The sequence below is a fragment of the Zootoca vivipara genome, chromosome 9 (assembly GCF_965207765.1).
Source record: "Zootoca vivipara chromosome 9, rZooViv2.hap1.1, whole genome shotgun sequence".
In the NCBI taxonomy this organism is placed as follows: domain Eukaryota; kingdom Metazoa; phylum Chordata; class Lepidosauria; order Squamata; family Lacertidae; genus Zootoca; species Zootoca vivipara.
The window spans coordinates 2,508,473-2,533,139 of record NC_142592.1 but is presented as its reverse complement, the minus strand read 5'-3'; the positions used below and the strand labels follow the sequence as shown (position 1 = coordinate 2,533,139).

General features: G+C 44.5%; 1 protein-coding gene across 9 annotated transcripts in view; it reads left to right on the top strand.

Moving 5' to 3' along the window:
• Positions 1-24,667, top strand: part of ITPR2 (inositol 1,4,5-trisphosphate receptor type 2) — a 264,276-nt gene that overhangs the window by 187,683 nt on the left and 51,926 nt on the right. For all 9 annotated transcript variants that reach the window (XM_035127537.3, XM_035127538.3, XM_088652318.1 and 6 more), the window contains 4 exons: positions 12,165-12,273; positions 14,679-14,866; positions 16,969-17,152; positions 19,365-19,621. In XM_035127537.3, the coding sequence (XP_034983428.1) occupies positions 12,165-12,273; positions 14,679-14,866; positions 16,969-17,152; positions 19,365-19,621 (738 nt within the window). The remainder of the gene's footprint in view (positions 1-12,164; positions 12,274-14,678; positions 14,867-16,968; positions 17,153-19,364; positions 19,622-24,667) is intronic.

Here is a 24,667-nt window from a genome sequence, read left to right as displayed (position 1 = left end):
GACCATTAGGTCCAGTCATGACCGACTCTGGGGTTGCGCGCTCATCTCGCGTTATTGGCCGAGGGAGCCAGCGTACAGCTTCCAAGTCATGTGGCCAGCATGACAAAGCCGCTTCTGGCAAACCAGAGCAGCACATGGAAACGCCGTTTACCTTCCCGCTTGGAGTGGTACCTACTTAAATTTATTTACTTAAATTTATTTAATTTATTTATTTACCTATTTATTTGCACTTTGACGTTCTTTCAAACTGCTAGATTGGCAGGAGCTGGGACCGAGCAAGGGGAGCTCACCCCGTTGCAGGGATTCGAACTGCCGACCTTCTGATCGGCAAGCCCTAAGCTCTGTGGTTTAACCCACAGCGCCACCCGCGTCCCTACATTACATTGTAGTCACCATCAAATGATCATTTATCATGTATTAATTTCTATACCGCTTATATGCAAAAACAGCTTCTCAGTGGTTTAGAAATAAAATGATTGATAAAACTCATGCATAATTAAAATGTACAACCACAATTTGATCTCAACTTTAAAACATGTTATGTGTATTGATTTGTATTATTGGGCAGCTGCCCCCCATTGGCTGTGCCCATGAAAGTCCAAGTTACTTCACCTCATCGTTCATTCCAGGTGCTCCCCACTTGAATCACCACTTCCCACAAACCTGTTGGCTCATTGGGAATGTGACTTTGTATAGGAAAGGGTCCCTCTTATTGTTTCTTCCCACACTGGAGTCACCACAAAGGCTACCCAAACTGGATAAACTGGCAAGCTGCTGAAACACATGACTATTATACTATTCTAGGCAAATTCACTTAATCCACAGCCTTACTCCTAAAGGTTTCTTTCCTGTTTCTCCAAGCTGATTTGCAAAAAGTTTAGAGGAAGCAACCACTGTGTGCTCCATCTTTCCAGCCCGCCTGGGTGTAACCTGAAACCTGCAGAGCGCCTAACAGGGTCTCATTTGAATGTCTGCTGCGTCTTTTCACATTCCATTTTAAGATTGCAACTTATTGCAGACTCCATGGTTTCACTATGAAGACAAATTTCCTCTCCACACTCTCCTCTGTTTTCCCTGTCCCCTGGAGTTCTGGAGAAGAGATGTTGCCCTAATAGAATGTGGGAATTTTTCTTAAAGGTCAAATTGGCTATCTTTATTATTTGTAGTATTGGTCTCTTTAGCCTAGAATTTGTAGGTCTAAGGCAAGGTTTGCTAGTTTTTTGCCTGCCATATGTTGTTGAACTCTCATCACACCTGAGCATGCTGGCTGGAGCTGATGGGTGTTAATGTCCAACACCGTATAGAAGACAACACACTATTCACCCCTGTTTCAAGGGACATTTTTTAAATGGCTATTTAAGATTGCTGAGTCCTGCCAGCCCCAAACTACTGGGGAAGTTGCTGTTTGAAAAGAGGCATATTGTGATCCAAGCCAGATTTAGCCTTGGAGGCTGCCAGTTCCTAACCCTTACTTTAGACTGTTAGAAAACTCTGGGAAGTGCAGGCTAAAATACATTTACAGTTAAACCACAGTATTTTTGCACCATTTCCCTGTATTTCAGCTGCCATCAGTGCAGCAGTTTAGGAAAACTTTAAATGCAAAAAAGGCTATCTAATATTATGAGCCAACAGCTTGCTTGTCAAATTTTATATAAGCACAAATCTTTCAGCTATATGCTTGTGAAGCACTGATCTGGCCAGATAAAACTGCTCTGTGCTTCACATTGGAAACTCAACACACTTCAATCCATTATCAGTTTCTTTTACAGGTTTACAAATTTGTTTTTCTGCTGAAAGTCTAAAGTAAACTAAAAAGGCTGTTTTTTGCCTGCTCCCAAGTGAATTAGCCTCTTCTTTATTAGCAGAGCACTTCCTTTTGCTGCTATAAGCTTCTCATTTTGTCCAGCTCCTTTGGAGGAGTGCCTGAATTATTTTGCTGCTTCTAATAACAGAGAGGGGCAATGAGCAATCCAGGGCAATCCAGTTTTTGACCACTGAAAATCTTATAGAAACCCTCTCTGGCTTTTGTGATTTCAACAAATCACAGTCCAGTATAAATACAAACTTTTGCGGTAATAAAAGCTAGAAAAACAAAGCACTATCTGGCTGAAGTTTCCTTCCTGTTTATTTCAGTTACTGATGTTTTATATGTATTTCGTTATCTCCTACTGAAATAAATGGGAATTGTGGAATACACCCAGCATGCAGATGTATAACAGAGGAAATAAGGATAACAGAGAGAGAACAGACAGAAAGATATACTTATATTCCGGCGTACAAGACAACTGGGCGTATAAGACGACCCCCAACTTTTGAGAAGATTTTCCTGGGTTAAAAAGTAGTCTTATACGCAGGAATATACAGTATGTTGCCCTCCCTTGTGATGCTACAAGCAGGGGGTCAACCAATAAAAGTGACTGGCAGTATCATAGACAACAGGCTGTCCCTATAGCTGGGCATAGCTGGGCCACCAGGCCACTGAGGCCACCTGAGCCTCAAGTAACAGCAAAGGATCCAGGAGGACCCCCAAGCTACAAACCTGCTCCTTCAGGGGAAGTGTAACCCCATCAAGAGCAGGCAACCTCCCAGGCATCCGCTCTAGGGAACAACCCACTAATCAGGCACAAGTTGGGCCCAACATTGGGGGGGGGCAGTCACATGTGCAAATTTGGCCAGGCCTGCCGGGGCGCACCAGCCAAGTAGAGGGGTGGCAATGCTGCCATGGTTCTCCTGGGTCAGGAGCTGCAGCCAGGCGCAAGGGAGCTGGCAGCCAGCCTGTCCTTAAGGCAGAGAAATGGCCTCCCCCAGCCCTCCTGCTCAGCCTCCCAAGTTTGCCGAAGCATACCGGTATTTCACATAAAGCCGTTTTGTCTCTCAGTGAAGCAGCAGCAGTTGAAAGCCTCATGTTTCTCTCTCAGTCCTTCTCTCCCAAGAAACTACTTCTCCTTTCCCCACCACTTGTTGATGGTGAAGGGGGTGACAGTCCCACCCGCTGGCTGAGCCCTCCTGAGGCATTCAAACTGGGAGAGAGAGAGCATCATCGCTCAAAGAGAGAACTTGTCCCCTTCCCCTCATGAGACCCATGACATGGCAACATGACTGAAGCCCCCTCTCCTTTAATGAAGGAGGCCTTTCAGCCACGCTTGCTCAGCCCCAAGTTTCCTCTACCCTGTTTTCCCGATAATAAGACATACCCATAAAATAAGCTGTAGCAGGATTTCTAAGCATTTGCGCAATATAAGCCATACCCCGAAAATAAGAGATAGTGATAGGCGCAGTTCTGGAGGGTGCCAAGGAACAGGCGAGGCTGGACATGTAATTAAAAAATAAGACATCCCCTGAAAATAAGCCATAGTGTGTCTTCTTGGGGGGAAATAAAGAGTGTCTTATTTTTGGGAAAACACGGTAATTTTCGGTAAACACAGTAATGTTTTTGTCAGTGGAGGTGGGGAGGAAAGTGAGAAATCTGGATCAGCAAGTTGCTGGTGAGGGCAGGGTGGGAACCACAATGGGAAGGAGGGAGAAGCTCAAATCTGTTTGATCGGGCCAGTTGCTGCTCCTTTTGGCTCACCTTCCCAAGACTGGAGCCCCAGTGTTTGTCACAAACTGAAGGAAGGGAAATCATTCTAAAAGTTATCAAGGGGTTTAGGCTTCCATCCTACACTTTCCCCTCCATCCCATTTACGTTTGTGTAAACGTTCAGAGGGCTAGAGTTTCCTACTGCCCCCCCCCAATAATCACATGGTACATATTTTTCCAGGAATAGGTATATTTTAGCTGTTGCCAGGAGATCCCCCTCTCAGCCTGGCTGATGTGGTCCAAAGGAAAGCAGAGCAAGATGTTTGGCACCAGCTTGGCTGCAGGAGTTGCCGGAAGGAGGTGTCCAAGGTGTACAATCCAACCAGTTTAGGGACTTCACTTTGGATTTGTATAGGGTTTACTCCTTAGTCGTTTGCTCTCCCAAAGATGTCTGGCAAGGCAGCTGATAAGGCTTACCAAGACTACACAAATATGTGAGCTTCTAGAGGGGTGCTTGCAGCTGCTTCCCCCCTTCTTTGTCCTTTTTACAGCTTCACCACATTGAGCTAAGCTGAGCATGGTGCCTGATCCCAGACTCATGGTTAAGCTCTCTCCTCACTAACCATGAGCTGGAGCCCGTGCTATTTTTCTAGAAAAAGAGGTACCAGAACTCACAATGAACACCTCCTTTGTTCTCTTATAATGGCAATGGTGCCTATCTGAGAGGTGCCAGAACTGAGTTGCAGGTGTAAGAAAGAAAGAAAGAAAGAAAGAAAGAAAGAAAGAAAGAAAGAAAGAAAGAAAGAAAGAAAGAAAGAAAGAAAGCCTTGACTGTATCCAATATCAAGAGGAATTCAGCTCCCATTTTCAGAGTTGAAAATACTGTAGAAATTGGAATTCTTGGTGCAATCAGGCAATCAAATGAAAAGGTTCCAAGAACTCGGGCCAGGAAGGAGATTAATTATGAATTCTTCAAACTGATTTTTGCTTAGGGTAATGAGTCAAATTCCAGTTGAAATGATTTTCAAATCCAGGACGAGGCCCTGTTTCGTTTATTCTTCATCAGCTAGAATATATATTAAAAGATCCTACGTCAGACATATCTTATAGCGTTATGATACATTTTATCATCTCTACATAGAAAATTATACATAGGCAATTATACAGTTTATAACAAACAGAGACAGCTTACCTATAGTTTCATGGTCAAAGTGTACCAATTGTGTTTGCCTAACGTGCTCAATCTGTTTGCAGCATTTAAATGAAAAGTAAGGTGTGGTCTACTGAAAAATTAAAGGAATAGTGCTACATCTAAAGATGCTGAATTGTGCTGCGACAATTTAAAGATACAGTAGCATGGTTTAACTACAGGCTGTCCAAAGGCACAAGATTAATTATAGGAATGCTGTAAAGTCAAGCCTATTATTCAAACCCCCAGGATGTAACGTGTTAAAGAGATTAATAAACTTTAGATTCTTGTTGGAGGAGAAGTCTATCGTTGTTCTTCCGGTGAAAACGGGCTGGAGGTAATTTCCATATTACAAAGAATAAAAAACCACCCTCTGTATACGCTGCATACACTCTGTTGAGTGTAGTGCTCAACAAGTGGCGCCTCCATAATCTGATTACGGATCCTGGAGCGATATTTGCTTATTCTGAGTTTTATGGGTCTAGAACATTTGCCGATGTACATATATGCATGGATTTGCCCATGTCAAAAGATGTACATCAGCAAATGTTCTAGACCCATAAAACTCAGACTAAGTTGGGCGCTTGGAAACCCTTCAGGACTGCCAAGGACTGGTGCCAGTGTCCGGGGGGGGGGGGCTGCCCGAGTCTTGTTGAGGCTGCGGTGCATCCAGAGGCGTTGTTGAACCCAAGTTCCCTGGATCCACTGCTGTGGACGGAATGGCTGCGACCGGATTTGGTGGAAGGTCAGGCACGGCAGTGGTCAGAGGCAGACCCTCTGAAACGGCTTGGTTTGGCTCCACACCCGCAGTTTGTGAGGGAGGTATAGGTTGAGCGTCACCTTCTGTATGTGTCTGTTCCCGAGTCTCGGTAGTGGTGGAGGGCATCGGTATGACGGCCTTGGTAGTGGTGGAGGGCATCAGGGCCACCTCCAGCCGTTTGAAATAGGCATCCACCACTACCATAAAGGTCCAGCCGTGAAAGGGGCCAGCAAGATTGACGTGCACCCTTGACCAGGGTGTCTTGGGTGTCTCCCAGGTGTGTCCCTTAGCTGCCGGCGGTGCAGGCCTCGATTCATGGCACGCTTGGCAGGTGGAAACCCAAGAAGTGATGACATCGTCCATATTAGGCCACCAGACGTAACACCGAGCCAACGCCTTCATCTTGAGGATTCCTGGGTGATCAATGTGCAGAGCCTCAAGGACACGTTGATGGAGTCTTTGGGGAATCACGACAGTCTCCCCACAGCAGACAGCCGCGATGAGCTGAGAGTTGGTGTTGCCTGGTTGTGAACGGCCACCCCCTCCACACCCAGTTGAGCACATGGCTGATGGTGCGGTCCTGGGCAGAAGCGGAGACCACATTGGCAGCCGATACTGGTGCTGCAGGAAGGTCCTCAATCAGGAGGAGCGAGGAAGCAGGAGCCGGGTCTTCCACAAGCTCTGGAAGAGGGCAATGTCTGAGAGTGTTGGCATGGCTCAGCGATTTTCCTGGGCGATGGACGAGCTGGTAGCAGTAGGCAGCCAGGAAAACAGTCCATCGCAGCATGTGTGGCGAGAGGACCGGAGGAGTTGGTCGATCACCAGCAAGGAGGTCCAGGAGCGGCTTGTGGTCAGTGATGAGGTCGAAAGTCCTGCCGTAGAGGTATTCATGGAACCTCTTCACTCCAGCCACAAATGCCAGTGCCGCCTTGTCAAGCTGGCTGTAATTCTGTTCGGCCGGAGATAGCATCCTGGAAAAGTAGGCGAGTGGTGCTTCCCTTCCATCTGGAAAACGGTGACTGAGGACGGCGCCGATGCCATGTCCTTGCATTGCAGGCAAGGACCAGCGGCCTGGCTTCACTGTACTGTACCAGCACACTGTCCGATGAAAGGAGAACCTTGACCACTTTGAAGGCCGCCATCTCCCGATGACCCCAGGACCAAGGTGTCTTTGTGCTGAGGAGTCGGTGGAGAGGCTCAGCTACCGTCGCTTTGTGGGGCAGGAACATGTTATAAAAGTTCAACAGTCCCAGGAATGCCTGCAACTCAGTTTTGTTCTTTGGGATGGGGGCCTGCTGCATGGCCCGGATCTTGGATGTTGTTGGGTGAAGGCCGGAGGCGTCGATAAGGTAGCCCAGGAACTCCACCTGTGAAACGGCAATCTGGCACTTTTCCTTCTTCACCTTTAGCCCGGCCTCCTGGAACCTGGTCAGCACGGCGCAGAGGCACTCAAACAACTGCTGGTGTGAGTCTGTGGACACTAAGATGTCATTGAAATATGGCACCACGCCCAGAAACTGTTGAGGGAGACGCTCCATAAGGCTTTGAAAGATGCCAGGAGCCACACTCACCCCAAACTGCAACCGACGGCACCGGAACGCCCCTTGGTGGGTGACGATCGTCTGAGCTTCAGTGGTGGCATTGTCAACAGGCAGTTGTTGATAGGCTTGGGCAAGGTCCAGTTTAGCAAAGACCTTACGCTCACCCAGAGAATGCAGCAGGCATGGGAACTGGGTACACGTGCTGCTGAAGTGCACTTGTATTTGGCACACCATCCGGCTTGACAGGCGTGACTATGGGGGTTTCCCACTTGGCGTGGTCAACCGGCTCCAAAACTCCTTGCGCGACCAGCTCGTCAAGTTGCTCGTCCACCTTAGCTTTGAGAGCAAACAGAATCCAGCATGGCTTTAGCTTGATGGGGGCGACTTGTGGATCAAGGCTAAAGGAGATGGGCGTACCTGTACCAAGGTGCCGTCAAAAACCTCTGCAAAGTCTCTGATCGGACCTTCAGTCTCTGTGTTAGAGGTGCAGTTGATGCCAGTGACTTCCAACCTGAGGGCATCAAACCAGTCTAGCCCTAGGAGGCTTGGCCGCAGACCTTCGACCACCACCAGTCGGAACAGGCCCGAAAAATCCTTGAAGGTGATTCGGAACCGGCCGACGCCTACCACGGGGACGTCTCAGGTGTATACGGTGCCAGTCGAGTTGCCTCTTGGACACCTTGGGTACGAGTCTTTTGATGGTGCTCCAAGACAGCATGGACATGGCAGACCCAGTGTCGATTTCCATGTCACACGGAGCTCCTTCAATGAGCACAGTGACGTGCAGCTTGCGTCACGTAGGTGAGTCAGTTTGGCCAATCGTGGTTCCGGACGGGCAATGGCAGTTGGTGAAGGCAAAACAGCTTTCCTTGGCGGACCGGAGTGAAGACTTGGACTCACGAGACGGCGAAGGGGGGGGTGTCGGACAGAGCCGATTGACAGACCTTAGCGATGTGGCCCTTTCTGGAACATCGCCGACAGATGGCATCTCTGAACCAACACTTGACATGGGAATGATTGCCTCCACAGCCGGCACATTCTGATTGGCCCTTGGACTTCTGTTTAAACTTCCCGTGCTCACGCTTCATCTGGTGCACATCATCGTCTTCACTGGAGAAATCCTCATCACTGCTGGCCTCTTCGTGATGCACTGGGACTGTCTTCCTAGCAAGCCACAGGCTGCTGGCCTTGTGTATCTCCTGGGTGGAGAGTTCAGCAGCTTCTGAGGCCGCAGCCTCCTCCATGGCCTTCTGCAGCATTAGGTCTGGCTTGGTGAGGAGACGCCATTGCAGACGGTTGTCCCGGACCCCCGCAGACGATTCGATCCATCAGGGCATCATCTAAGTCTTGGAATTCGCAGTGCATTGTGGCCTTTAGGAGGGTGGCAGTGTAGTTGTTAATTGACTCCCCCTCTGCCTGGTTCCAGTGGTAGAACACATGGCGGGCTGCAATTTTGGACGGCTTGGGAGCGTAGTGGTTTCGGAGCTTTTCTTTAAGCATGTCCCATGGTGTTGTCTGGACTGCTAGAGGCGCAACCAAAGCTCGGGCCGCCTCGAACACTTTGGGCCCACAGAGGCTGAGGAAGAGGCCTCGCTTACGCACTTCTGACCCTGCTGTCAGTTCGTTTGCTTGGAGGTAGCAGTCAAACCGAGCTAGGTAAGAGTCCCAGGATTCAGAGGCTAGAGCAAACGGCGGTAGAGGCACGAGTGAAGCCATGATTCCAATGCCGACGTGGAGGGTGATGGATGGAACACAGTGCTCTAGCCAGAACGGTCAGCTCTGAATTGGTTCTGTTCAGTGATTCCGCTCAGTGATTCCGCTCGGTGAGCATCCGAATCTGGCTGTGCTCTGATGTCCATCAAATCCCACCTTCGTCGCCAGTGTTAAATAGTGGGTTGACATAGCAGACGACCCAGCTGTTTCTCCAAAGCAGCTCTTTATTTGGAAGCTGGAACAGAAATGGCAGAACAGCTCAGCCGGCCTCCTTTGATAGGCAGCCGGCTGGCAATAATGCAACATTGTAACACAACAACCACCCAGGTTTTCCCACCTAAACTAACTGATGAGGACCTGAGTGGAAACTATATACAGTATCCCCCTGCTGGCCCAGGGTGAGAACTTAATGCATAACAGATTTAAACAGAGGCAGGATGGATGAAAGTCAGTGTTGTTAAGTTTGTGACTTTGTCCCAGCTTGGAATTCTATGGGGGAAGGAAGGAAGGAAGGAAGGAAGGAAGGAAGGAAGGAAGGAAGGAAGGAAGGAAGGAAGGAAGGAAGGAAGGAAGGAAGGAAGGGTCATACCGTGCAACTGACCCATTTTAACAGAGACATTCTGGATTGAAAGAAACCACCCTAGCTTCTGATCCCAGTCCTGGATATCTCAGAGCACAGGACCAAAGGACGGGTGTTTCTTCATCCCACCCTGTGACATGAGTCAGTTGACTTACACCAGAGCAGGGGGGGGCAATATCTACCTTGGCACTGAGTGTCAACCACTCTTCTTCCTCCTTCCATTGCAGCACTTCTGTGTCTGAGCCACCATTGGAGGAGGAGGCTGCACTGACTGATGCAGCTTCTCCCTAGGCTGCACCAGCCAGGGTAGCTTTGGCTGAGGTCATGCTGGTACAAGTGCACACACACACACACACAGGAATTTTTTTTACTGGACCCGATATCTTGTGCCCCTTCCACTCCTTTACTGTAAAAATAAAAATAAAATATCCTAGGACTCCTGGGCTACTCCCCTGCTGAGGTCCCTCCCCCATGTTGCATACAATCAGTTTTTCAGCATTTGGGGAAGACAACAGAGGCATGGAAAAATGAGTGGCAGGGCTTGACAATGGGTCTCTGTTTCCCCAATGCACAGGCCCTTCAATCAAATTGTCAGAGAAAACAGAGGAAGCAAAGGTTTTGACAATGGGTGTCTCTCTTCAAATCTAGGCAGGGGAACATAAAGAAACTAGATCTAGATGTAGGAGGAAGTTGGAACCAGAAGCACAGCAGGTTCTGTTCTAGTGAACAGGCAAGGGCAGAAAGCCCTTATTTATACCAGGAAGTTTTATACTTCCTGCCATTAATAGCGTTGAAAATTTTTGAGCATACACTCTTTGACATAGCTCACCAAAACAGGCCCTAGATTCCGATCATTTTTTTTCAAGTTGTGGGCACCCTTGCCAAGAAAATACAGGTATGGTGGGAAGTGCAAGGTACACAACAGCATTTAAACAGGTTTGATTTCAATTGCGAGAGACGATACACTTCCTTTTGTATATTGTAGCTCACAGAGGATATCTAACAGACTCAAATATGCGTCAGTAGAGTCCTTCCTTAGAGTGCTAGGAGCACCCTCCTAATTTAGCTGAGGATGACTTGATATATATCCCTTTGAGGGGAATCTTACAAAATCAAGAGGGTATCCCCCCCCCCCGGATACAACTAGAATATAATAAAACTGGATGCAGGGGCAACATTTTGTATTTCCCCTTCTTGACTTATGCTAAAACATTATTTTCCTCCTAGAAATATTTGTCCCTTGCTGTCAATGAGCTTGTTTCTTAGAACTCTTTAAAACCACATATAAATTACTGTTGCTTCCCTGAGCCTTTGTTTATATCCCTTGTAACTATTGTCAGAGGCAAAAGAATGGTATTAATGGGCAACAATAAGACTCTTATGCCGTCTCTTCAAAGCTATACTATGTGTCCTACTGTTGTTACATAAGAACTTAGAGTCAGCTGAGCGCTATTTACATTCCACACACATAAAGTGTTAGACGTCATTCTAGTCATTGTGACCAGCAGATGGGGAGAACTTGTGTTCCTAAATGTGGGTAAAAGCATTGAGATGAACAGGATGTATGTTTGCTTTCTCATCATCATTATTAATTTCTTTAGCTACTGTTGCAACCCACCTTGGATCAGCCATGGCCCATCAGTTGAAGACCACTGTTATCGGGTACAGCAGAGGTTTTCAGCCTCTTTGAGTCCACGGCTCCCTAAGCCAACTACATTCTTTCTGCGGCACCCATGAGGGGCTCAGTTATGTCACCCCTTGCCTGCAGAGCTGCCAGCCCCTCGCCTTTTTCAAATACCCTCCCTTGCGGAGTGTTCCCTCAGCCTCCTCTCCCCTCTCCCTGGGAGTCCTCTGGGCTGCTGCTGCCGCCGCCCCTGGGCTCTGAGCTACCCCTCCCTTCTGCCCCAAAGAGAGGTGCCTCCCAAAGGCACCCTTTGCCTGCGGAACTTATTGCCAGGGCTGCTGCAATAAACAGCTGTGCAAGCCTTAGGGAAGCAGAAAGATGAGAAGGCATCAGAGGAGGGAGGGAAGGAAAGAGGGACAAAGGTTGGTGTTACCTGCGGCATCCTGACCATCATTCAAGGCACCACAGGGTTGAAAACCACTGGGGTGCACTATTTGTTCATGCATGTGGGATGTATAGGCATGTGGGATGTATAGGTCTCCAAGTCCTGGTCCTGAAAATCATTTGGATCCACTTAGTGGTGAGAGCAGACAATTCAAATCAGTCCCACCTCCCTGCATAGGAGAAGGTCACTGAGAAGTCTAGTTAGGAAGTGATCTAACCATGACACTCCTTTTGTTCCACTTAATTGAACAAACCCATGCCCACAGAGCTAAACATCAGATCTAAGGCATGTCTACAGCTAAGAGTAGGGCCAGATTTATTCAGGAGCAGCCATGTTGGCATGGTTGTTAAAATCCCCAAGAACCATGAGGTGTCTCCAGAAGAACATCTGCCACAACCTGAAGCAGCTCCCCTCCCGTCCCTCTTTCATAGCACTTCCTGGCTGTATGTGACTAGGTGCATATATGAGCTATGAATGGGAGGAATTAGATCTTCCTGTGGATTCTGAGCATGAAAAGAGCATAGGGGGCTGCCTTCTCTTGAGTCACATGTTTTGGTACATCTACCGGTAGCTCAGTATTGTCTATGCCGACAGGCAGTAGCTCCCCAGAGTTTCAGACAGGAGACATTCCAGGCCCTGCCTGGAGATGCTGGGATGGGGACGGGGTCCTTCTGCATGCAAAGCAGACATTCTATTGCTGAGCTATAGCCCAAAAGAGTCAAGAATATGAAACTGCTTACAGGCGTGTTTACAAAAAACTGTGACTTTTCCTACTGTTTTTATCTTCTTAAAGGGTAGCAACCTGAGGAAAATACTTCTCAATCGCTATTTCAAAGGTGACTATGGAACCAGTGTGAACGGTCCTCTGTCCAGCAACTACAGCAAAGCAATGCAAGGAGGAGGTACGGTAAATAATTATAATTAACAAATCAGTTGTTGAACATCTACAATAAGAAACTATTTCTGTTCAAAACTGAGTATATCTCAAGCAAGGGAAAATGCAATTTGAAAAATCGAGCATACACACTCATTGATTTCCTTGGGATAAAGTAACTCTCCTTTTGAAACCAAGGGGGTTTCAAACAAAATAATGTTCTGTGAAATCTTGTCCATGTCTGCTTAGTTTTGAGCCCCATTGACTTCAATGGGATTTAGTCCCTGGAGTGTGGAGGGTTGTACACACAGTGTGGAACTTACTTTTAGATAAGTTGTTTTTTAGTCGTTTAGTTGTGTCCGACTCTTCGTGACCCCATGGACCATAGCACGCCAGGCACTCCTGTCTTCCACTGCCTCCCGCAGTTTGGTCAAACTCATGTTCGTAGCTTCGAGAACACTGTCCAACCATCTCGTCCTCTGTCGTCCCTTTCTCCTAAGTAAGGTATCTGATTACAGGGTTAAAGTGGTAGCTTTGACCTGACCTGACCTGACCTGAAAGCCTTACACAGAACTTAGTGCATTCAGCACTAAGATTAATTTTAAAATCAATGCCACCCTCCAACAGAGAGTGCAACATACTTAAGTCCATTGATTTCAGCAGGCTTAAGCACCTTCAGTGCCACACTAGATTTTGGCCTAAATGTACTTATTATTTATTGAATTGATATAGCAGGAGGTCTCAGGGCAGTTCACAGACTAAAATCAAATATAAAACCACAAAAGACATAACCAAAATAAAAACAACAACCCCACCCCACCCCACTCCCAAAAAACCACATTTTAAAAGGACATAGGATTGGTGTAATATGCTCAAACCATCTTGCTCCAGTGAGCAACCTGGCCACTGAATTCTGCAGTACCTGAAGTTTCTGAACTGTCTTCAGAGGCAGCCCTATGTATAGCGCATTGCAGTAATCTAACCTTAAGCATACCAGAGCATAGGCAACAGTAGTTAGGCTATCCCAGATAGCTGATGGAAGGCACCCCAGGCCACTGAGGCCACCTGAGCCTCGGGTGAGAGCAAAGGATCCAGGAGGACCCTCAAGCTGTGTACCTGCTCCTCCAGAGGGAGGGTAACCCCATCAAGAGCAGATGACCTCCCAGCCATCTGGTCTAGGGAACTGCCCTCTAACAGTGTCTCAGTCTTATCTGGATTGAGCTTCAGTTTGTTGGCTCTCATCCAGTCCATTACCAAGGCAAGAACAGATTTATAAACAAACTTAACTTAATGATACAAAAACTGCACTAATTTTGCAAGAAGACAAAACTAAAATCTGTGACCTCTGTAAACAAGTTAAGCCAATTTCGATTTTTAATTTTTTTGCTTAATTCATACTTATGTCAAGAGGGGGAAACTATATTTGGTGGCCATTGAAGCCCCTGCTTTCTGAACACTGAAAATCTTTATGACATTCTTCATATTCTTTCAGGCCTCTCTGCAAAGCCATGAGGGCTAGAAACTTGGAGCACAGGGCAGCAGCAATTAGTCACAACTAGCATAAATTTTATTGATTTAAGTGATACTAATGACTGCTTTTAGCTAATTTATGTACATTTTTAAAAATAAAATAAAATAAAAGCTGCAATCCCCAAGAAGTTGAATTCTGCATCCAGCATGCTTTGGTTTTGTACAGTGGCAGAATGCACACAGCCTTGACCTTGCCACTAACATTAGATTTACAGAGGCTCACCATGGGCATGGAGCAGTTAAAGTAGAGCCAGGTTAGGTCAAAAGTTTACAAAAATCTCTTGGAGGAGTATAGACCTATTTCTGATGGATCCCATAGCAGCACCTGTGCTGGTTGCTGATCTTCTAACAAAGAAAGCCAGGTGAGGCATTTCCTTGATCGTGCAAAGTGCCTCTTACGTTCTAAAGGAAAAGTGGGAGACAGGACGCTACAGGTCAGACTGTTTGTCCACCTCTGCTCCAGAGTGCGTGCTTTGCAAAAAATGTATACTACCACAGAGCTATGGTCTGCTCCCCCCCCCCAAAGATGGATACTTACAGTTACTCAACAGTTGTGCCTTCAACTGTTAAGATTTCTTGAACATGCATTCTTCATTAGTAAATCTAAAGCAAAAGGGATTTAGAATTTTAAATAAAAACAGAACACTCAAGTCAGCATATCCCCTGCGGTAGGTGCTCTCATTTTCATTTCCCTCCTGCGTTTTAGAGCTTAGCCCTGATTCATATTAGAGTCTATTGATTATTTGATTACTTTTATTTTTAAAAAGTGGCACTCTCTTATGTTATGTTAGTATAGTAGTGTGTCCACAAGTGTTATAGCCAGATATTGAATACAAGAAAATAAGGCAATTACACGTACCAAGGATGTATCTGAATCTTGGCTTTTATTTGTTCTTCTTCCAGGTAGCTTTTCAGGACACGATTCAGATAAGTCTGCTGTGTCAATGCAAGATATTCAGTGCCTTCTGGATAAAGAAGGTGCATCAGAACTTGTCACGGATGTCATAGTTAGTACCAAAAATGACAGGATATTCTCTGAAGCCATCCTGCTTGGGATTGCATTGCTTGAAGGTGGAAACACACAGATCCAGGTACTTACTTGCTATTGCTTTGTTCTTTCTATATTGAAAACCTGTTCAAATATGAAAACAACTGAAGGGTTCGGAGTCAGTGCATTTCAAGGTGAGCGTCTCTTCCCTTTGCCTTCACTCCTGAAACATGCATTGCCTCCCACTCTAGGGCCTTTACGCTTCCAAGGGCATTGACTTGCCCCCCCACATTGTGGGGGCACGTTATGTGATGAGTCACGTTGCATGTCATGTGACACATCCCACCCCCACCAAGCGCTCGCGGGTATCTTGCTGTTGCGATGATGCCGTTTGCACGGACCTGGTGGGGAATGGGCTCCACCCTCAGCCTGCTCCTCCCCACCTGACATTGGCAGGGAGGCAGAGTGGGCCACAGGATTTTGGAGGAGCCCAGCCCCCTCCTTGGAAAAGGAGGCCCCTCAGCCCCTACCACTTGGCGTGCCTGTATTCCTTCCCTCATGCTTTAGCAGACCACCTGCTCTTTCCCCTCTAATGTCCTTCCAAATATCACACTTGCATGGCAGATCTGTTGTTGCTTTTTGCCAGTTCTTTTGCTCTTTTGACTGAGGAAGGGGAGGTGGCTTAGTGATGGCATCTGGTCCAGCCAATAAAATGCCAAGCACAGTCAGCACCTGCTGAACGTTGACAGAATTGGTTTCCTCTGAGCTTGATGCTGCAGGGAAGATGATATGTCTAACCAAAATAGGTTAGAGACCAACTAAGTTTGTCATTGGTATGAGCTTTCGTGTGCATGCACACTTCTTCAGATGGTATCTGAAGGAAAACATAGCACCACCGCGCATGCGATGCCCGCCCCGGGTATCACGACGCCTTCCTTTGCCCCTGGGTCTGGTGCCAGCCCTGCTTGTTAATCAATTAATTTAAAGAAAGGTTTCAATCTGAATAATTTGATCTGTCCACCAGGAAAAAAACACCATTGTAATTATGATGAAAAGCTCATTGAAACACCACTGACTCAGTGATGAGGTAAATCCTAGTGTTGGATTTATTAGGAAAAGGACTTTAAAGTATTATAATCCCATGGTGTGGCCATATTTAGAATACTGTGGGCTGTATCCAATGTGCCCATTGAAATCAATGGACACGTCCAATTTAGGCCTGGGAAAGGGGCTCAGCTAAGGGGCAGAGCACCTGCTTTGCACACAGAATGCCCTCGGTTGAATCCCTGGCATCTCCAGGGTTGAGAAAAACACCCATTGGAAATTCTGGAGAGCCACTACCAGTTTCAACAGTTGGATACAATGCTGTGCACAGTTCAGGTCACCTCCATCTTTAAAAGGCTGTATTAGTGGTGGCAAAGGCATAAAGGGGCAGCTGAACTGAACAGGGAGCTGGAGCACCTCCCGTGTAAGGAAAGGCTAACTTTGGGGGGGGGGTAGTCTATAAAATTGTGAAATAAGTGGAGAGGGGCATTCCCCCCCCCATGCTGTGAAAACTGTGATTTATAGTAGGTTTAGGGAAAATAAGCACTTCACACAACAAATCAGTAACTTATGGAAAATATCACTGTAAATTTGGTTTTGGCCACCAGCTTAGATGACTTAAAAAAGAAAAGAAAGGGGATTACTGGTGCACAAATTCATGGAGAGCAAGCATCCAGAGGTATCTGTAGGACAACCTCCTTCAACCTGGGTCCCCAGAAGTTCTTTGACCATCTCTGGTCATTGGCAAAGCTGCCATGGAATTATGGGATTGTGCTCTAACAACATCTAGTGACCCAAAGCTGAAGGGCTCTACTGTAGGATTCAGAATGAAGGATTAGATGGACCTTGATCTGACAAAACAAAGGAATTTCTTGTGGTCTGGGTGATATTGACAATATTTATTTGGCACCATTAGAAATAACCCATCAGCCTTGCATTTTGCTAGTGCTCACTAGTGGTAACAATTCCTAATGACTTTGATGTGCAGATCTGGAAATAAAGCAAATTTCTATGTGGGCTTTCTTTTTCTCTGGCATAAGACATTATTAACTACCACCTATAGACTTTGTTTGCCAAGCTGTAATGTGTTATTTGTATGTCCAGCAGATATTTTCCCATTATTAATCTGCTGATATCTAAAAGGTTACTTTCCCCCTTCAGTATTCCTTTTACCAGCAACTGAATGAGCAGAAAAAATCGGAAAAGTTTTTCAAAGTTCTGTATGATAGAATGAAAATGGCCCAGCAGGAAATCCGATCAACTGTAACAGTGAACACAATTGATTTGAGCAGCAAAAAGAAAGACGATGACAATGACCTGACCATCTCAGTTCCAAAAAAGAGAGGTAAAGAAAACGGGGGCTGTATTTCATCACCAATATTCATTTCATTGCAGACTCAGAACAGTCCAAACAACTACAGGATAAAGGCAGTGTAATGGGTGTGAGGTGGTTACTCACGAGTAAACAACGCTGGAATCCAACCTGGATTTTTACAGGTTTATTGTGCATACTATGCACAGTGCAGAGCTAACTAAAATACATCCGTCTCAGTCACTCGCAGAATCCAGGAGTGGCCCCTTCCTGTTACAAGCCCAACAGAAGAACTTGGGCACCCCCAGGCGCGGCCTCCCCTCTTTTTGCGCTTAACGTCTCTGCGCTCCAGGCAATGGAAATTGTGTCTCTCTTTCTGAGCCCTCCTGGTGAATTTGGTGCAGGGGGTCTTTGCTAGCATCGCTGTCCCCCCTTTCCCACCGGACTTACCATTTCCTCCTCCTCCCCATTGGAGGACTCGCTGTTTCCCAACTTCCATTCTCTCAAAGTTACTTATCATAAACCTCCACGAGATGTTGTCAAACGCTTTTTCGGCATCAATAAAAATTAAAGCTGCACTTGTATTCTTCTTTACTTCTAACATTTCTAATATATCCACAATGTTTCTAATATTATCCTTCAATTGTCTATTGGGTAAAAACCCAGCTTGATCTTTATGAATCTGATCTCTTAATATTCCTTTTAATCTTGATGCCAAAATACTAGCAAAAATTTTATAATCCACATTCAGAAGGGATATTGGGCGGTAATTTCTCATCTGTGTTCTATCAGTATCTGGTTTTGGTATCAGAGTCTTATTTCCAAGACTCAGGTGCCTTGCCTCCTCCAAGTATCTTATTACACAGATCTGTCAGTGGTTCAATCAACCGTTCTTTTAGAACTTTGTAGTATTTTGCTGTCAGTCCATCTGGTCCTGGTGATTTACCTAATGACAGCTGCTTTATTGCATCTTCCACTTCCTGTCTCGTTACTCTATGATCAAGTAGCGTTCTCTTGTCTATTGGGATTTTTTGTAGTCCATGTTTCCCCAGAAATTGTTCAATTTTCTCCTTCTGCTCTTTCTCCTGTTTATACAGTTGTTTATAATACTTTTGAAAGGCCTTCCTTATCTCAGTTGGGTTCTCAATGGATCTATCCTAAATCCTAATATTTGTAATGTTGCTCTGTTTCTGTCTTTTTTCAATTGCCATGCCAACAATTTTCCACATTTATTCACAGATTCAAAACTTCTTTGTTTCATCATTTTTATTTTCCACTCAATCTCTAAATTCATTATTTGAGTTAACTGCACCTGTAACAGCTTGAATTCCTTCTGTAGCTGTTTGTCTTTGGGCCTTTCAATTTCTTCTCTTTGTCCTTTAGTTGTTGTAAGACCTTATCTTTTTCTCATCTTGCTGTTTCTTCCTAATTGCATTCTGCTGTATTAAAAATCCTTGCATCACCGCTTTGCTGGCATCCCAAATTGTCTTTAACTCCGTTTCTGTGTTTAGATTCATGTTGAAGTAATCTTTAAGTGTCTCTTGAGCTTTATGTACTATTCCTTCATTTCTCATCAGAGCATCATTCATTCTCCATCTAAACGAACCCTGAATAAATAGCTTCAATTCCATCATTACTGCCTTATGGTCTGAAAGCGTCCTAGGGCAGATGTCTACTTTGGTCACTTTCATTGCCACATTCTTTGCTATCCATATATAGTCAATCCTGGACCATGATTGTTGTGAATCTGAGAAAAATGTACTTTCTTTCTCTAATGGATTTCTCAATCTCCAAATATCCACCAGGTCCAGATTGTCTGACATCTCAAAAAAAGTTCTGGGCAGTCTGCCTTCATTAGATATTTTTTGCCTTTGTGATCTATCCATCATAGTAGAAGCCACTGTGTTCAGGTCCCCCATCAAAATCACTGTATAGTCCATATATTCCAACAGTTCCTCATGGAGCTTTTTAAAGAAATTAAAGAAAGAGATTTCCCTTCATTAGGTGCATATACTCCCACAAACAAATATTTCTCACCTTGAATCAATACTTCCACCGCCAAATATCTTCCAATTTGATCCTCACTGTTGGCTATTGTGATTGGGTTCTCAATGTGTTCCTTGCCAAAATCTTGACTCATATTCATGCCTGCCACCATGTGTTGGGAAGATTTTGCTATAATATAGGTCATTAGTCTACCACCTTTTTATTGATTTTCATTGGTTATTTGTTATCTTATGTATAGTAAGAGATTCAAATCTGCATCTGAAAGAAGGAATGAAGGGGCAATTAACAGAAGCCTCGATGGCAACATCTAAAGCTTATTGCGTATACCGCCGAGAAATGGACCCAGAAATAGATCTCATGAGTGCTGGAACAGATGCCGGGAATGTAGATGAAAAATCTTCAGAAGAAATGACAATGAGTCCTGCTATTGTGATTATGCAACCAATACTAAGGTTTCTTCAGTTATTATGTGAGAATCACAATCGAGAACTTCAGGTATGCTTTTGACTGTTTTTATCCCTAACCTTGCAAATGGAGTAGCCGCCATAGAAATATGAAAGTAATACAAGTGGAGGAAGCTCATTGTATGAGCAGGCCTTAAAACATCTGAGAGAATTTTGAAGCTATTTTTCATGATATTTTGCAGCCCATGCTTTCTACCCTACGTCTCAATGAAATTTAAATAGTTTAAAACAACCCACCATATATTTTGCAAAGCTGTTTGTCTATGCTCTATGCATGATGGTTCCTGAGGGGAATGCAGTGTGTGGCACTAGGAGTGCCAGAATGACTCTACTACCACAGACCACACCAAGCACCCTGCACCCCACTCTGTACCTCAGTAAACACCAGCAACCTGCTATTTGGGAAGCCAGGAGAGCACTGGTGCCTCACCCAGGCTGCCTCACTGGCCACTGCTGGACATGACTAACTTAGGTCCATTGTTTTCAATAAATCCACTCTGAGTAAAATTTAGTTGCCTATAAGTGATGAAGATAAGGGGACTTCCGGCAAGGGTGCGCTAGTGAGCGGGTTGAAAAACGGTGCTCCACTTAAGTTGGGGCGAACTGTTAACAGTGATAAATATAGGGGGAGATTGGCGTAAGATTAAACCCCCCAAAAAGACGAGAGTACGGGTCTCTCGCTGAAATTAAAAAAGCAGCATGGAACTGCGGAACTCCGTATTGGCACCCTTTTCTATGGTGGAGATCATGGAGAGGAGTCGGACGCAAAAGCAAGACAAACTACACATTGCAATGACGCCCAGGATGGCAGACTTTCTAGAGGAATCCCAGTCCAAAGAGGAGTTAGACAAGGGTGTTTATTAGCTCCTTTTTTGTTCAATATCTATGTTAATTATTTGATCACATGCTGTCATGAAATCAATACTCCCTTCCCCCGTGTTTTCCAGTCGTAGAAAAGTACCAATTCTAATGTATGCGGATGACGCTGTTCTTCTTTCTCAAACTAAAGTTGGTTTGAAACAAGCCTTAGGGAAGTTTAGCGACCAATGTAACACTGAATTGTTAACAATTAACTTTGCTAAAATTAAATGGTTCATTTCGACCGCTCTTTCAAGAAAGACAATTGGACTATGAAGGGGGAACGCCATAGAACAAACTAAGATCTTCCAATACTTAGGCATAACCTTCTCTTATAATGCTAAATTTTCAACACACCTGACCACATCAGCTACTTCAGCAGGAAGAAGTGCAAATGCCACCCTTAGATTATTCAGAAGGAAAGGCTGAATAGCCCTAAAAGTTTTCCAGGCAAAATCTTTAGCCCAACTCTTGTACGGCTCTCAAATTGGACTTTCTGCTAATCTTAAGACCCTTGAAACAGTACAATCAAAAATTTTAAGATCGCTGTTTGGTACCCTAATGCAGTGTTAAGGCAAGAGGCAGGACTTCCCAGAGTCGAATTAAAAGTCTGGGAGCAAGCAATATCCCTCTGGTTGAAAATTCATTACAATCCAAAGGGAATGTTGCCTCACTTACTGGCCGCAGTTCCCTATCCACCCTGGCTTACGCAAATAACTAATAGGATCAAACAAATTGGCCTAAATCCTGAAGATCTTTTTAACGGAACTTTGAACAAGGCAAAAATAATCATTACTTAGAGACTTCACGATGCTGAATTACAACAAGAAGATGCCTTTATCCCGGAGAATTATAGATGTCTAAAATCATGGCATAATTTTGCAGCCGCCCCTTGCCTTTAAACGGTGTGGCCCCGCCCCGCCCAGCCTCATTGGCTGGTCGGGGTGTGACGCAGGCGGGAGCGCACCATCGCGCAGGGGCTGAACTCTCAGCCCCTACGCGATGGTACAGTCGGGCAGGCCCACAACCCCACCTCCGACGCAAGCGCGGAAGTGGCTTTTCTAGGCAATGCCCTCAGCTGTGCTGTATGGCCAATTCATGAGTGCCTTTGCCCCTGCATGGCTAACAAGGTGGAATCTGTCACTCATATCCTTTTATTTTGCGAATTTTATAGTGAAGAATGAGCTCGACTTATTTTACCCCTTTTATCAAAATTTACACCCTTACAATATTATTTGGAATTCTCCTCTGAAACTTTACGAAAATTCCTTCTGGAAGATTCCTCAAGCCTGAATGTGAGAAGTTTTAAATGGTAGACCCATAGCTGCCAAGTTATCCCTTTTTTAAAGGGATTTTCCCTTATGCTGAATAGGCTTCCTCGTGAGAAAAGGGAAAACTTGGCAGCTATGGGTAGACCCCGGGCGGGACTGCATATTGTGGGAAGAATTGCTTGTTAAAAATCTTGTGTGCATATACTTATTACAAGAAAAAAAGGGGAAATAAAAAAAATCACGGATCATATAATTAAAATATCAGTGTTTAAAATATGGGAAGAATATAAACATCTAATTGAACCGAAAACACCTTGGTGGGCTTCACCATTAGAGATGAATATGATGAGTGGCCGATGTAAGGATAGGAAATGGCTAAGAATTGATAATAAAAGGAGACCAACTTGTGTTAAAGCCATTTGAACAAATTAAGCAACATTGCACAAGCTGGTTACATAATCTCCAAATAACGAGCTTATTTAAAAAACATAAAGAAATAGGATTCATTGGGGGGGATCTAAATTACAGGAAATTTTAGTTGATGATTCCATTGAGCCATTAGCGAAAATGTATAAATTCCTATTAGAATGGGAATTAAAAGATGAAGAGATAAAAACTGTAATGACGAAATGGGCCCAGGATTTAGGACAACCAATTTATAAAGTTCAATGGGATAAATTATGGAGATCAACTATGAAATTCACAGCATGTACTGGAATTAAAGAAAATATGATTAAGCTACCGGTAGTGTATAGGTGGCACTTAATACCAGAAAAGATGGCAAAGATCTTTAAAACGGAATCAAAGGAATGTTGGAAGTGCCAGGAGAAAGTGGGCAGTTATTTTCCATGTTGATGGGAGTGTATAAACATTTATAAATTTTGGAATGAGATATATGAGAAATTGAAAAAGATGTTGAAAATTACATTCAAAAAGAAACCTGAGTATTGCTTATTAAGTATAATCCCAGAAAATATACCAGAAGATAGGGAAAATATTTTTTGTATGCCTGCGCAGCAGCGAAATTACTTATAGCTCAGAACTGGAAAGGGGAGAACAGGGCTGTCTTAAGCATCCCTGGCGCCGTGGTGCGGCGGATCCCTCCGGTGGCCCCCCCGCCCCGTTTCCCAGCGCTGCGGGCAGGCGGGCTCAGCACGCAGCTGGGCTGCCGGGCGCTGCTGCGTGGTGGGCGGGTGGGCGCAGCACGGCAGGCGGGCGCAGCTTGGCTGCCGGGCGCTGCTGCGTGGCTGCCGGGCGCGGCTATGCGGCGCCCCCCCCTGGCGGGAGGGCACCCTGGTGCCCTGCGCCACCCAGCCTGGCCGTAGGGCCGGGCCTGGGGGAGAATGTACCTATAATCCAAGAGTGGCAGATCAAATTAGTAGAATTTATGAATTTGGCAAGAATGACAGCGGCAATTAAGAATATACCAAAGCTAAGATCGAAAGGTGAATGGAAATATGTTGAAGATTATTTCAAAAAAGAAGGTATAAAAACAGAGTTAGTGATTTGTTTTGATTAAGATGGCACATGAGAATATGTATACATGAAAAGGTGAATTAATTAGTTTTATATTCCAATTTAGAAGAGGTAAAGCAAATTATGTGTATATATTAAGGGAAATGATATACTAACGATTGGAAGTCAATTTTAAGTTATATTGTATAGGCTAAATAAAAAAATTCCTTCAGTAGCATCTTAAAGACCAACTAAGTTTTTATTTTGGTATGAGCTTTCGTGTGCATGCACACTTCGTCGGATGCACACAAAAGCTCATACCAAAATAAAAACTTAGTTGGTCTTTAAGGTGCTACTGAAGGAATTGTTTAATTTTGCTTCAACTCAGACCAACACGGCTACCTACCTGTAACTATTGTATAGGCTTTTATGTTTATATTTTATGAATTTGTGTTTCGGGATCTGTCTTAATTTGTTTAATGTTTATTTTGTTTATTTTGTACAATTCAGTTTAAGTTAATTTACTTAATTTATTTAATGCTTTATTTTGGGTGGCTTAAGTTTGATTATGTGTTTGTAGATGTATTTGTATTTGTATTTTTTTAAAAGAATCTGAATAAAGTTTTTTTTATTCTCAAAAAAAGTGATGAAGATAAGGGAGCATATTTATCTTAAAAACTTAAATAAACTTGTTGATATGGTTTATGCAGTCAGTGTACTAACATGTTTTAAGCTTTAAAGGTTTTTTTTTAAAAAAATTCAGTGCTACTCCCTAGAAATATTACTTGATTTGAATGACTTTAATATTTTTATTTTCAACCCTGGAAATTAATTTGGAGGAGAGTTATGATAATGCAAAATTTGCTAATTTGTGACAGTTTGTTCTTCATATCTCATATTTGTTTTCAGTATTGGCTCAGTTCAGACCATAATTTGCAAGCTTTGTAATTTAGAACACGGTTTAGAGTTGGTTTCTATCTGCTCAACCCCCAGTCCAAAACATTCCCAAATCCACTCCTGGTTCTGTGATAGCACAGTTTCTAGCTGTGGAGCAATGGTCCTTTTGCATCCAGGTTCAGTTGCCATCATCTCCAGTTCAGGCTAAGAGAGACCCTTTCCTTGCCTGAAACATTGGAGAGTCATTGTTGACAATATTGAACTAGACTGATAGACTCCTGGGGGAGGCAAGTCTTGAGATTCAGATAATCGCTTTACAGTATCTAGATATACTTTTTATTCTCTGTTTGTATTTTGTATTTGTAAAACCAACAAAAATGATTTTTTAAAAAAAGATAAATAATTCGACTCACTGTAAGGGAGTTTCCTGGGTTTGTAACTATGGTTTGCCAATTCAATAATGCAATAATGCAAAATTATGCTAAGTTCAGACCACAGTTTACAAAACCTATTCAAACTGTGGTTTCCAATTTTTGTTTATCAGTTGGTGGCAAACCAGTGAATATCACTTCAGACATCACATGGAATTGCAATAA